At 42.2% G+C, this 16579-nt stretch overlaps 1 protein-coding gene across 9 annotated transcripts in view; it reads right to left on the reverse strand.

Moving 5' to 3' along the window:
* LOC127436993 (ubiquitin carboxyl-terminal hydrolase 15-like) overlaps positions 1-16579 on the reverse strand; it is an 89718-nt gene that overhangs the window by 16575 nt on the left and 56564 nt on the right. For 8 of the 9 annotated variants that reach the window (XM_051691556.1, XM_051691563.1, XM_051691562.1 and 5 more), the window contains 3 exons: positions 10934-11017; positions 10759-10853; positions 10315-10503 (listed from right to left, as the gene is read on the reverse strand). In XM_051691556.1, coding sequence (XP_051547516.1) covers positions 10315-10503; positions 10759-10853; positions 10934-11017 — 368 coding nt within the window. The remainder of the gene's footprint in view (positions 1-10314; positions 10504-10758; positions 10854-10933; positions 11018-16579) is intronic. The other variant, XM_051691561.1, reaches the window with a different exon arrangement.

The following is a 16579-nucleotide window of genomic DNA, read 5'->3' on the forward strand; positions in this document are numbered from 1 at the left end:
GATTGTGATGAGGAATACTGAGATGAGACAGAGATCAAGACGAGTGTACATTTACATTTATTCATTTGGCAGAGTGTAACATGAGACTGAAACGCAAGTGTGAGACTGAAATGAGAATGGGCTTGAGAAGAGACTAAGACAAAAGTGAGACTGTGATGAAGGATACTGAGATGAGACTGAGATCAACTTGAGTGCAACGATTGAGATGTGAGTGTGAGAGGATGAGATAACACTAAAACAAAGGTGAGACTGAAATGAGAGGGACACTAAAATAGTACTGAGATTAAGATTAGTCTAAAATGAGACTGAGACATGAGCATTTGAGACTCAGACAACAGTGAGCTTGAGATGAGACAGACAGGAGCGAGATTGTGATGAGAGGGACACTGAGACTGAGATTAATAGAACAGAATAGAATTTGCTTTATTGGCCAAGTCATTTGTGCTTACAAGGAATTTGTCTTGGTGGTTTGTTCTAACAAGTGCACGTCATATCAGATTACACAGAATGTACAATAAATTCACAAACAATACACAATATATACATAGAATAGAAAGACTATTGTAACAGTATAAGCACAGGCAAGGAGGAGGCGGGAACCGCCTGAACAGTAAACAAAGTTTAATGGTAAACTTAAAACCAACATAAACAAATGTGCAGCGCAGCCGCGTGCATTTCTCTCTCTCTCGAATCGGCGTTTCCGTTTGCCCCTTATCTTGCTCTCCCACTGATCAGCTGATTCAGCGCCGGCCATGCTCCATCATGGGCCGGCTACGCCCTCCTCCTCGTCACACTCCTCCCCCGCCGATTCAGGCTGGGGCGCCACTGGTCTGACTAAGCTGCCCTTCTGGCCATTCTGTCAGCTGGTGGACCACCCTGCCTCCTATGAACCTGGGGGGAGAGACGAGGGGAGGCATGGGGAGAGGGAAAAGGCGAGCGGAGACACACAGAGAGAGAGAGAGAGAGAGAGAAAAACTTGCTCGCCATTTCCTAGACTCACTGTCGCCCGGTCCTCAACCGCTCCTCCGCCCTCTGGCGGATGCCAGCTCGCGCCTCCACCCGGCGGATGGCAGCGAATCCTCCGGCCCCTTGTGGACGGAACCGCTCCATCCCTTCTCAGCAGATGGCTGCGGTTCCTCCGGCTCTCGGCGGCCGGCAGCGACCCCTCCGTTCCCAGGCAGACGGCCGCGACTGCTCCCCTGGTGGATGGCAACGGCGAGGACTCCGCGACAGCGCATCCCTCCTCCTTCCCGGGTTTCGGCACCACTGTAACAGTATAAGGACGGGCAAGGAGGAGGCGGGAACCGGCTGAACAGTAAAGTTTAATGGCAAACTTAAAACCAACATAAACAAACGTGCAGCGTGTCCACATGCGTCTCTCTCTCTCAAACCGGCATCTCCGGCTGTCCTTTATCTCGCTCTCCCGCTGATCAGCTGATTCAGCGCCGGCTGTGCTCCATCATCCTCCTCATCACAACTATATACTACATGATAGAGATACAATACAAAACAAAAATACAATACAATCAACAGTACTTTTACTATTTAAGTGCAATGTACATGCAGGGTGTATATTGAAGTACTTGGAAAAGTGTAACTGTAGTAAGCAGAATTAATAGAGACTAGCAGTAATAAATTAATTAGGAGGAACTGTGATTTTGTAGCAGTGAGTTCTGGTTAGCAGTGCAATTTTGTTGTGCAGTTCAGTTATTGAGAATTGCCACTGCTCGAGGGTAAAAACAGTTTCTGTGTCTGGTTGTTTTGCTTTTTAAGACTCGCAGCTCTTCTTGGAAGGCAAGAGCTGGAACTTGTGGTGAGCAGGGTGTGAGGGATCCGTAACTATCTTATCAGCTCGCTTCCTGGATCTCACCTCATAATGGTCCTGGAGAGGTTGCAGACTGCAACCATTGATTTTTATTACTGAGCGTGCGATGCACTGGAGTCTGCTCAGTTCATGAGCTGTGGCCAACCCATACCATATGGTTATAGATGACATGAGAATAGATTAAATTATGGCAGTGTAGAACTGGACCATCAATGACTGTGGTAGGTTAAGCTTCTTCAGCTGTCTCAGAAAGAATAAACTTTGTTGTGCTCTTTTGGCTATAGAAAAAGTGTGAAAGAAGAGTGTTTTCTTCTCATTTAAGGTTCCGAGAGATGATGGTTCCTAGAAACAAGGACTCAGCTGTGGTGACAGTAGAGCCCATCAGAGTGAGGGGAGATGTAGGTTATGGGGACCTTCTGAAGTCAATGATAATCTCTACTGTCTTCAGAGAATTCAACTCTAAGTTGTTATGACTGTACCGGGACAACAGCTGTTCCAGCTCATTGCTATAAGCAGACTCGTCTCACTCGCTTATTAAGGCCAATCAGCATTGTGTCATCTGCAAATTTGAGGCACTTTACAGATGGGTTCGTTGAAGTGCAGTCATTTGTATAGAGGAAGTAGAGAAGAGGAGACAGTACACATCCTTGTAGTGCTCCTGTGCTGATGGACAATGGACCTGTCATGAAATTTCCAGGCCATACCTGTTGGTGAGAAAGTCTGCAATCCAACTGCAAGTAGCATCAGGTACAGCTTAGAGAGCTAAAGCCCAAAGTATACTTCAGTCAGACGTACAGAAAGCGTAACGCTCAAGCACTGAACAACCTCTAAACGTGCAGAATGCGCATGTGCCTGGAATTATTTGCACTACTTAGTGGGTCCACAAGGTGGAAACACTGATTTGTGCCATTGTTTTCATGAAGAAGCACTAGAAGAAGATGTAATCATGGTAAACAACAGGAGATCGAGGTAAAAACATCAGTGAATGTGCATATCAAGAAAATGTGGGAGGAGGTCTGGAGATAACTGCATTTGTGTAACTTGAGTCTGAAGGACTATAAAGACATTTTTATGGGTCTAAACTCCTGAAGAGAAACAGACCAATATCTCATAATAGTCGTAGCACGCATGTGCCAACCACCTGTGTATGCGCACACACTAAAATGAAGTATACTTTGACAAGCTTGCGTTCGACTGTGCGCGAACGCTCAAGTACACTTTGGGCTTAAGCCTGTAGAAGCTCTGGTATTATGGTGTTAAACGCAGAGCTGAAGTCCACAAAGAGGATCTTTATGTAGGTTCCATTGTTGTCAGGGTGCTGGAGCATGACGTGTAGACCCCTGTTAACTGTGTCCTCTACAGACCTGTATGAAAGTGCAATGGGTCCAGTAGTGGATCAGGAATGGATTTGAGGGGAGTCATCACAAGCCGTTCAAATGTTTTCATGACTACCGAAGTCAAGGCAACAAGTCTATAGTCATTCAGACATTGTTGCCTTGTAGAAGTTTTTATCTCCAGTTCTGTGAGTTTCCTCCTTTTATCTCTGAATCTGTTTGAGTTCCTTTGTGAACCAAGGCTTATTGTTGTTGAATTTGACCCGGGTTTGGTGGGGATACAGCTGTCCTCTCACAAACTGATATACTCTATGATGTCACTATGTCTGTGTATTTGTCAAGACTGTTTGTAAAAACATTCCAGTCTGTACAGTCAAAACAGCTTTATAGATTCTCTATGGATCTATTAGCCTACCTCTTAACTTTGGTGATGATTGGTTTGGCAGATTTAAATTTCTGTCTGTATGTTGAGATGAGAAGAGGCAGAGCGATATGTGTCTTTTTTTATTGTGTAACAGTGCTCGAGCGCTCTTCCTTCTCTAGTGCAACATGTGATGTTGTCTGTATTTAGGGAGTTCTTGATAAGTTTTGCGTTGTTGAAATAGCCCATAATTATGAATTGGGAGTCCGGGTGTTGTCTCTCCATCTCGGTTATTAGATTGGCCAGCTGCTTTTGCGTGTTGTGCACACAGGCTTGAGGTGGAATGTCCATGCCAACTAAAATAAACGTGGTGAAGTCTTGGGGTGAGTAAAAGGTCTACAATTTATGTAGAGTTTTCATTTGGGGAGAACATGATTTTAACAAGACTATGACATTATTACACCAGCCTTCGTTAATGTAAAAACAGATTCCCCCACCTCGTGTTTTCCCAGATGATTCAGCTTGCCGGTCTGCTCAGTGAAGTTGGAAACCGGGCAACTGGATTGCATCGTCTGGTACTGTGTCACATTGCCAGGTTTCAGTGAAACATACCACAGAAGAAAAAAATTTCTGTTTGTTTTAATGAGAAGTTGTAGTTTGTCCATTTTGTTGCTCAAGGAGCACACATTAGAGAGAAATATTCCTAGCTGCAGTGTACAAAAAACCCTCTGCTGCAGGCGCACCAGGGCTTTTGATCTTTTTCCTCTTATCCTGTGTCTCACAGCTAGTGAAAGAACTATAGTGCTCCTGGTAATGATTCTAAATAAATCCAGCGGTTAGGAAAAAATAAGTCCTCCCAGATCGCATGGTATCCTTGATGTGAAGAAGTGTCTCTCTGTAATACAACATCTGGTTGTGTTCAGCAAGTGTGAAATAAACCATCTTGGATCGTAAGCCGAAGAAGAGTCTAAGATGAGAGTGAGTGAGACTAAGACAAGACAGAGAGTGAGACCGAGATAAAATAGAGACAAGTCTGGGATAGAAAGATATTGAGATGAGAGTGAAACTGACATTAATTGAGACCAGAGATGCTTCTCATTTCCTAAATTGTGCATCCTTGTTTCCTCGCTCCTGTCCTTGAGTCGTGACCCGGAAAGTGTTCCAAGTCCGCCATCATTAAGGACGTACCAATTCTCTAAATGCACTGCGAGGAGGTGAGGATCGAGGACAGAGGAAGCAAATCGAGGACGCTTGAGCGAGGAAACACCGGAGCATCCTATGCGGAAGACTTTTTGGTTGAAGCACCTGATGCATAAATTCTCCTCCCCCTTCACATCTGACTCAACAGTTTTAATTCATGTTTTAACCTTTGCGGTTTAAATAGACCATAATTGACACATACTTAAACAGTGCATCTTGAATTATTTGAATTTTTTATGAATATATATTTTTTTTATGATTAACATTTTTATTTACTAAAACACAGGAAAACAAAACATAATTATAAATACACAAAGTCAACTTTTAACACCCACTACCACCCCTCGTCCTCCCCAACCCCAACCTCACCCCAAACCACAACAAACATCCCTGTGGTCTTAGATGAACACATATAAAAGAATACAAAAACAAAAACCAAACAACTAAAAGAGGAAAAAAGAGAAAAATAATAATAACAATAATAAAAAAAATACATATATATACAAATATGAAAATCACACACACTGACAATTACCCCTCTCTCTCCACTATTCCACCCGAGAACCCTCCAAGAATGCTAAATATCCACCCCATTTTCCCACAAACAGATCCGGATTCCCCAGTCTTCTATAAGACCCCTCCTCTAAGGCCGTCACTCTCCCCATCTCCGAGCACCACTCCTGAAACAGGGGTGCTCCAACCGACTTCCAACCCCTCAAAATCACCCACCTGGCGACCATAACACAGGTCAGGACCCAATCCTCCACATGTTTATTCTCCACATTAATTTCTGCCCCATCTCCCAAAATACAGAGTCTGAGGCAAAATGAAACCAGAATGCCCAAGACCTCACATACAAAATTCTGAACTCTCAACCAAAACCCCTGGATCTCAACGCACCCCCAAAAAACATGGGTTATATCTCCATATATTGGCATCGCCAGCAGGTAGGTGTGTCTTTAAGACCAAGCCTATACAGTCTAGAGGGGGTCCAATAGAATCTATGTAAAATCTTGAACTGAATAAGGTGAACCCTTGCATCTCTAGATACAGACTTGACTTTTTTCATAATCTTAGTCCACACTCCATCCTCCAATACCAAATTCAAATCTTTCTCCCATAATCTCTTAATAGAAGTTAAGGCTCCGTCCCCCATACTCTGAATTAACAGGGAGTAGTACACTGATGCCTCATGACCTTTTCCAAAAGCCGCAATCACCTCACCCAAAGCATCTGCCTCCTTAGGGGGGGTGTGTGCTACTCCCAAAAATAGTACAAAGCAGGTGGCACAGTTGTAAATATCTATAAAACTGAGGTCTGGGGATCCCAAAATGTTGGACCAAGTTTTCAAACGATCTTAACACTCCACTTACATATAGGTCACCGAGTGTAGCAACCCCCACCTCCCGCCTCCACCCCTGGAAAATCATCCTCCTTTCTTATCGCGGCTGCTAATGGTTCCAGGGCAAGACAGAACAATAAAGGGGAAAGAGGGCAGCCCTGCCGAGTGCCCCTATCCAGAGTAAAATAATCTGAAATTAATCCATTTGTTTTTACCGCTGCTACAGGGTGTTTATAAAGTAACTTAATCCAACCAATAAATGTACTCCCGAACCCGTTTATTTCCAAAATCTTAAAAAGATAATCCCATTCTACCATATCAAACACCTTTTCGGCATCAAGTGAGATGGCAGCGACCGGAGATTGATCATTCGCTACTGACCATATGATATTGATGAAACGCCTAATGTTATCAGAAGAGCTACGGCCCCGAATAAATCCCACCTGATCTATATGTATAAGAGATGTCATAACCTTACTTAATCGGTTAGCCAAAATTTTTGACAATATTTTTACATCTAGTTGGATCAGGGAGATTGGACGGTAACTTTTACTCTCGCTTGGATCTTTGTCCTTTTTAAGAATCAGACTGATCCGGGCTTGTGTCATGGTTGGAGGAAGCTTTCCATTCTTTAATGATTCAGTATAAACTTCTAACAAAAGTGGAGCCAGTTCTGTAGCATAGGATCTAAAAAATTCTGCGGCAAAACCATCTGGCCCCGGAGCCTTGCCAGTAGGTAGGGACTTAATTACCTTGTCAAGCTCCTCCAAGGTTATCTCAGAATCAAGAGGGTTTTTTTGCTCAATCGTCAATTTAGGAAGATCTAATGGTTCCACAAAGTTTCTAATATCTTCATCAGTAGACGAAGACGTGGAACTATAAAGATCAATATAGCATTCCTTAAACGCATTATTAATATCAATGGCCAAGGTAAAAATTTCACCACCAGCAGATTTCACTGAGGGAATGATAGAAAGAGACTCTCTCTGCTTTATATATCTAGCCAAAAGCTTCCCTGCATTGTCACCCGACTCAAAGTATGACTGTCTTGCCCTGAATAACCAAAACTCCACTTTCTGTGACAAAATTGTATTATATCTAAATTTCAATCGGGTCAATTCTCTGAGGCCATCAGATGACATATGGCGCTTCAGCTCTGCCTCGGCACTTTTAATATTTCCTTCCAACTCCACAAGTTCTTATGCTTTGGATTTTTTGGTGAATGAGGCATACGGTATGATCCGACACCTAAGAACCGCCTTAAGTGCCTCCCAAGCCACGCCCACAGAGGATACTGAGGACCAGTTGGTCTCCATATAAACATTGATTTCAGTCTTTAACATTTGTTGGAAATCAGGATTTTGACTTCTTTGCCATTTTTTTAACATACACTATATTGCCAAAAGTATTCGCTCACCCATCCAAATAATTGAATTCAGGTGTTCCAATCACTTCCATGGCCACAGGTGTATAAAATGAAGCACCTAGGCATGCAGACTGCTTCTACAAACATTTGTGAAAGAATGGGCCGCTCTCAGGAGCTCAGTGAATTCCAGCGTGGTACTGTGATAGGATGCCACCTGTGCAACAAGTCCAGTCGTGAAATTTCCTCGCTACTAAATATTCCACAGTCAACTGTCAGTGGTATTATAACAAAGTGGAAGCGATTGGGAATGACAGCAAGTCAGCCACGAAGTGGTAGGCCATGTAAAATGACAGAGCGGGGTCAGCGGATGCTGAGGCGCATAGTGCGCAGAGGTCGCCAACTTTCTTCAGAGTCAGTCGCTACAGACCTCCAAAGTTCATGTGGCCTTCAGATTAGCTCAAGAACAGTGCGTAGAGAGCTTCATGGAATGGGTTTCCATAGCCGAGCAGCTGCATCCAAGCCATACATCACCAAGTGCAATGCAAAGCGTCGGATGCAGTGGTGTAAAGCGCACCGCCACTGGACTCTAGAGCAGTGGAGACGCGTTCTCTGGAGTGACAAATCACGCTTCTCATCTGGCAATCTGATGGTTGAGTCTGGGTTTGGCGGTTGCCAGGAGAACGGTACTTGTCTGACTGCATTGTGCCAACTGTGAAGTTTGGTGGAGGGGGGATTATGGTGTGAGGTTGTTTTTCAGGAGCTGGGCTTGGCCCCTTAGTTCCAGTGAAAGGAACTCTGAATGCTTCAGCATACCAAGAGATTTTGGACAATTCCATGCTCCCAACTTTGTGGGAACAGCTTGGGGATGGCCCCTTCCTGTTCCAACATGACTGCGCACCAGTGCACAAAGCAAGGTCCATAAAGACATGGATGAGCGAGTTTGGTGTGGAAGAACTTGACTGGCCTGCACAGAGTCCTGACCTCAACCCGATAGAGCACCTTTGGGATGAATTAGAGCGAAGACTGCGAGCCAGGCCTTCTCGTCCAATATCAGTGTCTGACCTCACAAATGCACTTCTGGAAGAATGGTCAAAAATTCCCATAAACACACTCCTAAACCTTGTGGAAAGCCTTCCCAGAATAGTCGAAGCTGTTATAGCTGCAAAGGGTGGGCCGACATCATATTAAACCCTATGGATTAAGAATGGGCTGTCACTTAAGTTCATATGCGTCTAAAGGCAGATGAGCGAATACTTTTGGCAATATAGTGTATATGATTTCTTTTTCTCTATATGTGGCATCAGCTCTAAACTCACCAGGGCATGATCTGAGACTAAGATATTTCCAATTGAGCAATCAACAACAGATGAAATGAGGGATCTGGATATAAAAAAAAAAAAAATCTATTCTAGAATAAATCTTATGGACTGATGAAAAAAATGTATAGTCCCTACCAGATGGGTTCAAAAGTCTCCAAATATCCGTAAGACCAAGATTTTTACACATCCTGTAAAGCGTCAATGTTGCTCTAGGGGGCTTACACACAGCAAACGAGATCTTTCGCCAATGTAAGAGTTTCTTACATTCCCTGAACCGATCTCGTTTCTCTCTTGTCAAACTCGCAAAGTCCGGGAACAAGAAAATGTTATGGTTCTTCCAAGAAAGCTTCCCTTTGCTCCTCGCCTGGTGCAACACAAGATCTTTATCAGGTGATCTCAGAAATCTGGCCAGGATTGATCGGGGCCTATCTCCCTCAGCAAATCTGTGAGCTGAGACTCTGTGAGCTCGCTCGATTTCCAGCTTGTGGCATGTTATGTCGAGCAGACTCGGGAAAAACTCGTCTAGGAATTTCACCATATCTCTGCCCTCCTCATGCTCAGGAATTCCAACAATTTGAATGTTATTCCTGCAGCTTCTATTCTCAAGATCTTCAAGCTTTTGAAGGAGATGTTCCAAATCAACTTTGGTCGCGGGCAGATTAGCGGTTAATTCCCTCTCCGAAGATTCCAGAAAATCGATTCGTTTTTCAATATCAGTCACTCTTGTAACTATCTCAGAGAATCTTATTTCCATCGCCGTAATCGATCGACGTATTACAGCGAGATCCTCCAAGTCAGGAAGAATCTTCGTCACCAACATGTTGGACAACTGACACTGGATTCCTTCTCCCGCCGCGCCATCCAATTCGAGCCCCCGGTCCACAGGCCTGTCGGGGCTTTCATCCTGAACACGTAAGAGTCTTTTAATGTCTCCAGAGCCTGAGGATTTTGACTTCTTTGCCATGTTTTGCATCAAAAAGCAAATGTGTAACTGGGTGTATCAAATTTCACCAGATTATAACACGAAAATAATTAAAAATTTAGCAAAGTGCACAGAGCTCGTCGCTCACACGTCTGCTCCTTGCATGGCGTCACGTGACCCCTTTTATGAACATATTAATGAATAATGTTCAATAATGTTGAATTATGTTCAATAACATAAAAGGCAAGCATGCCAAGATACTGCAGCTGCGAAAAAATGTGCTCTGAAGTCACGCTTGAGTGAGCAGGACATTTCATTTTACAAATCCGTCTTGGCTTAAGATAAAATTACACTAAGACCGAGATGAGATTGAAACTAGATGAGAGTAAGGTATGATTGAGATGAGAGTGAGACTGAGATAAGCCTGAGAAAAGTCTGAAATGAGATGAGTGTGACAGGTGTAAGAGAGAGGAGATCATGGGGATAGAGACAGCGATAAGACTAAAATGAGATGAGAGTGAGACTGGGACGAGACTGGAATGACAGACTGAGACAGTGAAAAGACTGAAATAAGATGAGAGTGAGACTGAAATTACATTATGATAAGTGAGACTGAGATGAGACTGTGACGAGGTATACACATACCACAGACGCAGCAGCAGAAGATTGTAGAACTTGTCTTCGCTCAGTGTTCTTGGTACAGTGATGAGGAAGGGCTTGCCGAACAAAGGTGAGCTGGTCTGATTGAAACCAGACTGCCTGTATTTCTCTCTCAAAAGAACGGGAATCACCACATGATCCGTGTCCTCCTGACAATTTACGGCCACCTCAAACCTGCAGCACACACACATCCGTTAAACAATTTTTCCAATCACCTCAACCATTGAGCAGAAAAGACACACATCAACACAAGAGAGTGGATAACACACTCAACAATAAGAGATTCACAAGCTATTACTCCGTTAAAAACAAGCATTTCTGAAAGTTAAAAAAACAAAAAAACAAACAAACAAAAAAAAACACATGCAATTATTGTTTTGATACATTAAGAAAACTGCTAGAAACATGTCATTAATAACAATCTCTCACACATAGATGTCATCCCGCTCCATAATGCTGTTCAGGTTTTCATTGGTGGCAAATATGCGGTGAAATCTGTGGTTGTATATGTCTGTTACAACCATCTAGATGGAAGGAAGAGCACAATTAATACAGTGAAATTCTGCAGACATGTACTGCAAAAGACTTTCATATCGATGTTTACCCTCTCTGCAGGTACACCAGACAGAGCCGAGAGCGACACACACAGATCAGTAATATAGCCCACTTTAGGAACCGTCAGTTTATACTGAAACAAAACAACAATGACAATCATTCATTTATAAGCTGGGTTTATTCTAGATGCATCTGCATGTTCGCAAGGTAGGGTTGCTCAAATACCAACATTTTGGCTTTGGTACGATACCAGCCCTGGTACCTCAGTATCGATCCTAGCTCGATACTTAGGCAACAAATAAAAAAAAAACTCAGATTGTTGATGAAATTACTCAGAAAATTACTTGTCTAAAAGAATGGCATAAAGTCTTATTGATAAAATTATGCCTTTTCTGTTTAAATTTGTCTGGATTCCATGTTAAATGTTTTAATTAAATGTTATGATCAAATTGTGTTTAATCAAATACATACTGTACAGCTTTAATCAAATGAAAATATAATACTTTTCAATAATATATATATGTCCGAATTTTACATACACTTAGGTTAAAGTCATTAAAACTCATTTTTTAACCACTCCACAGATTAAATATTAGTCAAGTCAACCTTTATTTATAGAGCACATTTAAAAACAACAGAAGTTGACCCAAAGTGCTTTACAGATCAAACAAACAAAATGACAGTGATATAAAAACAGATTGATTTAAAGTTAAATATAAAACATAATAAAATAAATAGAAAAATGTAAATACAACATCATGTATTTATCCATTTCAAACTATTCAAAAGCTACAGAATAAAAATATGTTTTTAAAGAAGATTTAAAAATGGCTAATGATGAAGCTGACCTCACATGGAAAGGGAGACTTTTCCACTGATTAGGACCTATCACAGAAAAGGCACGGTCACCCTTAGATCTATAGGGGCAACGAGGAACCCTCAATAGAAGCTGATCAGAAGACCTGAGCGCTCTGGTGGTGGAGTAAGGGTGTAGAAAGTCATTGATATATTGGGGCACGAGACTAGATAATGCCTTGTAGACAAAAATCTGAATTTTATAATCGACCCTGAATTTCACAGGAAGCCAGTGTAGAGACGCTAAAACAGGGGAAATATGATCCCTCTTTCTAGACCCTGTTAAAAGCCTAGCTGCCACGTTTTGAACTAGCTGTAGGCGGGATAACGCAGTTTGGAGGAGACAGATGTACAATGAGTTACAATAGTCTAACCTTGATGTAATAAGTGAGTGGATCACAATTTCCAAGTCTTAATGGGAAAGAAAATGTTTTATTTTAGCGATAGATCTCAGGTGGAAAAAGCTACCCTTGACAACAGCACTGACCTGCTTATTGAAACATAATGAGGAGTCTAAAATCACTGCAAGACTCCTCACATGATCTTGTACATTTGACAACAGAGGACCTAACTGGTCAACCAGGCCAGGTAAGGAGGACATGGAGGAACCTAAAATCAGAATTTCGGTTTTGCTTTCATTTAATTGTAAATAACTGTTTGACAGAGAACGTCCTTTCTTTTCGATAGGAGGAAAACAACTGGAGGGCCATATCCTGGATGCCAACCATACATTCTAGACAACTGAGAAGAATATTATGGTCGATAGTGTCGAATGCGCCACTGAGATCTAATAAAACAAAGATGACAGGTGAACCTGAATCCATGGAAAGAAAAATATAATTAGTGTCCTGCAACAATGCAGATTCAGTGCTGTTTAAGGGTCTGAAACCAGACTGAAATGTATCTAAAATGTTAAATGTACAGTGCATCTGGAAAGTATTCACAGTGCTTCACTTTTTCCACATTTTGTTATGTTACAGCCTTATTCCAAAATGGATTAAATTGATTATTTTCCTCAAAATTCTACAAACAATACCCCATAATGACAACGTGAAAGAAATTTGTTTGAAATCTTTGCAAATTTATTACAATTAAAAAACAAAAAAAAATCACATGTACATAAGTATTCACAGCCTTTGCCATGACACTCAAAATTGAGCTCAGGTGCATCCTGTTTCCACTGATCATCCTTGAGATGTTTCAACTTGATTGGAGTTCACCTGTGGTAAATTCAGTTGATTGGACATGATTTGGAAAGGCACACACCTGTCTATATAAGGTCCCACAGTTAACAGTGCATGTCAGAGCACAAACCAAGCCATGAAGTCCAAGGAATTGTCTGTAGACCTCTGCAGCATTGAAGGTCCCAATGAGCACAGTGGCCTCCATCATCCGTAAATGGAAGAAGTTTAGAACCACCAGGACTCTTCCTAGAGTTGGCCGCCCGGCCAAACTGAGCGATCGGGGGAGAAGGGCCTTAGTCAGGGAGGTGACCAAGAACCCGATGGTCACTCTGACAGAGCTCCAGCGTTTCTCTGTGGATAGAGGAGAACCTTCCAGGAGAACAACCATCTCTGCAGCACTCCACCAATCAGGCCTGCATGGTAGAGTGGCCAGACGGAAGCCACTCCTCAGTAAAAGGCACATGACAGCCCGCCTGGAGTTTGCCAAAAGGCACCTGAAGGACTCTCAGACAATGAGAAACAAAGATTGAACTCTTTGGCCTGAATGGCAAGTGTCATGCCTGGAGGAAACCAGGCACCGCTCATCACCTGGCCAATACCATCCCTACAGTGAAGCATGGTGGTGGCAGCATCATGCTGTGGGGATGTTTTTCAGCTGCAGGAACTGGGAGACTAGTCAGGATCGAGGGAAAGATGAATGCAGCAATGTACAGAGACATCCTTGATGAAAACCTGCTCCAGAGCGCTCTGGACCTCAGACTGGGGCGAAGGTTCATCTTCCAACAGGACAACGACCCTAAGCACACAGCCAAGATAACAAAGGAGTGGCTACGGGACAACTCTGTGAATGTCCTTGAGTGGCCCAGCCAGAGCCCAGACTTGAACCCGATTGAACATCTCTGGAGAGATCTGAAAATGACTGTGTATCGATGCTCCCCATCCAACCTGATGGAGCTTGAAAGGTCCTGCAAAGAAGAATGGGAGAAACTGCCCAAAAATAGGTGTGCCAAGCTTGTAGCATCATACTCAAAAAGACTTGAGGCTGTAATTGGTGCCAAAGGTGTTTCAACAAAGTATTGAGCAAAGGCTGTGAATACTTATGTACATGTGATTTTTTTCGTTTATTATTTTTAATAAATTTGCAAAGATTTCAAACAAACTTCTTTCATGTTGTCATTATGGGGTATTGTTTGTTGAATTTTGAGGAAAATAATGAATTTAATCCATTTTGGAATAAGGCTGTAACATAACAAAATGTGGAAAAAGTGAAGCACTGTGAATACTTTCCGGATGCACTGTATTTAGATAGGAGTAGAGCTGCAAATAAACAACTCTCTCCAAAATCTTGGAAATAAAAGGTAGTTTGGAGATTGGTCTGTAATTGTTGTGTATTGACAGATCCAAAAAAAACTTTTTTTAACAAAGTATGTAGAATTACATGTTTAAAACTACTTGGAACAACTCCACTTGCTAATGAGCTGTTAATTATAGCTGTCACACTGGAACTGATAGTAATGAAAACTTCTTTAAGAAGGTGTGGAGAAAAAATATCCAGCTTGTAACTGGAACACTTCTTCTTGGAGACTACATCTGCTAACTGTGCTGACGTAACTTGTTCAAAGTGAGTCAGGGAGCTGGACGGGGAAGGAATTAATGGTTGATCAAATTGTGCAGGTACAATCGCACCTTTAATCTGCTCAATTTTGTGAATAAAGAAGTTTAAAAATGTTTCACAGGTCTCTTGGGTGGCGTCCAGAAAAGCATTTCTATTTGGGTTTAAAACAGAATCAATTGTTTTGAACAATACTTTTGGTCAATTTGCGCTATCAGAGACTAATGTAGAGAAAAACTTAGCTTTTGCTTCCTTTACAGCTCTCTGATTGTTAGTTAAACACTCCTTTAAAATGTCATAAGAGACCTGAAGCTTGTCTCTTTTCCAATTGCGCTCAGCTTTTCTGCACTCTTGTCTGAGAGTGCGGGTGACGTCATTTAACCAAGGCTGTGAAACACCCTTAACTCTCATTGGCTTGAGCAGATCGACATTATCAAGTGCAAAAGTACAAGATTTATTAAAAGCTTCAACCAATGACTCAGAGTCCAGCTAAGACATCATCTGTGAAAAGCATTTGATAAAATTCTGAAAACAGACTGGCAGTAGATGAGTGAATGGACCAGGAGTGATATAAGGGCTGACAAAAAGTAGGGAGAGGACAAGTAGATACAGACTCAAACATTATTGAATAATGGTCAGAAATGCCAATATCTAAGACCTCTAAGTTGGATACAGAAAGACCATAAGATAACACAAGATCTAACGTATGACCCATATTGTGAGTAGGACCAGTGACATGTCGTACAAAATTTAAAGACTCAGTGAGGGAGATAAATTAATTTACCAGAGGTTTTGATGGACAGCATACATTAAAATCCCCAAGAATCAGGAGTCTATCACCATGAAACACCAATCCAGAGAGAAATTCCGAAAATTGTTGGATGAAGTCATTAAATCTGGGAGGTCTGTACATAAGTGAACACAAAGCAGGACCCAAGATGTCAATTTTTAATATTTGGACCTCAAAACTGGAATACATGTCCATAGGTAGTGTTCTGCATTTAAAAGAGTTTCTAAAAACAGTGGCAATGCCACCTCCTCGCCATGAAGTCCGTGGGGAATTTAAAAAGTCACAGCCTGGCGGTGTTAGATCCCCCAGGGCCTTATGTTCGCTAGGATTCAGCCTAAATAAAAAGTCCAATGATCGTGATATAAAAAAGTAATTAAGAATAAAAGACTTGTTCGATATGGAACGTGCATTAATGAGGGCCATCTTAATAGTGGCGACATCTGTGTTTTGCGGTGAAATAAAATATGTGCTTTTCAGCAAGCTGAGATTATCAAAATTGACACCCCACTTCACATCACTTTCTCTAGTCGGAGGGCGACGGCATGAAGACCATATGGCCGGTATGTGGTGGTTGTCAGGGGAATCAGCTGGTAATCTGCAGGGATGTCGGTGTGACCCTCGATGGATATACCGAGGGCGACGCACAATTCCAAGTTCAGCACAATAGTTATAAACTCCATCTGACAGGCGGGCAGAGGAATTCAAACGTCGTAAATCCAGAGATGAGTAGAATAAAACCATATTGGAAGAAAGATGATTGAATGAACATGCAAACAAGCAGGGAGCTCTCCACTGAAACTGGCGAGGGCCAACAGAAAAACTCCAACAAGCCAAGATAGGCAACAGAATGCAGAACATCCTCAATTAATCCACCAACACTACTCGAATTCAAAGGCCATGCACTCCAGCTCCACTGGACGTCGATGATGGACAGGAAATCAAGCAGCCTATTTAAGACTGCACATAGCAGTCCTGGCGAAGACCATCAGTGAGTACAGTGGTGTTAATTTCCTTTGAGATAATCCAATCAGATGTGAGGTGTAGCGTAGATTTCTAACAAACTAAAAAGTCAATAGTCCATAAGATTGTCCATAAAAGAGAAGCCTAAAACTCAATTTCCTTATGTCGCTCATACAAAAGGCCACTAAAACAAAAGCATCTAAAAACATTTAAAAGAACACGGAGAGTAGCGGCAGACAAACACGCCAGCATTCACTCTACCGGAAGTTCTACCAGTACCAGTAACAAGTGTTA

Source organism: Myxocyprinus asiaticus, chromosome 47 (assembly GCF_019703515.2).
Source record: "Myxocyprinus asiaticus isolate MX2 ecotype Aquarium Trade chromosome 47, UBuf_Myxa_2, whole genome shotgun sequence".
Taxonomy (NCBI): domain Eukaryota; kingdom Metazoa; phylum Chordata; class Actinopteri; order Cypriniformes; family Catostomidae; genus Myxocyprinus; species Myxocyprinus asiaticus.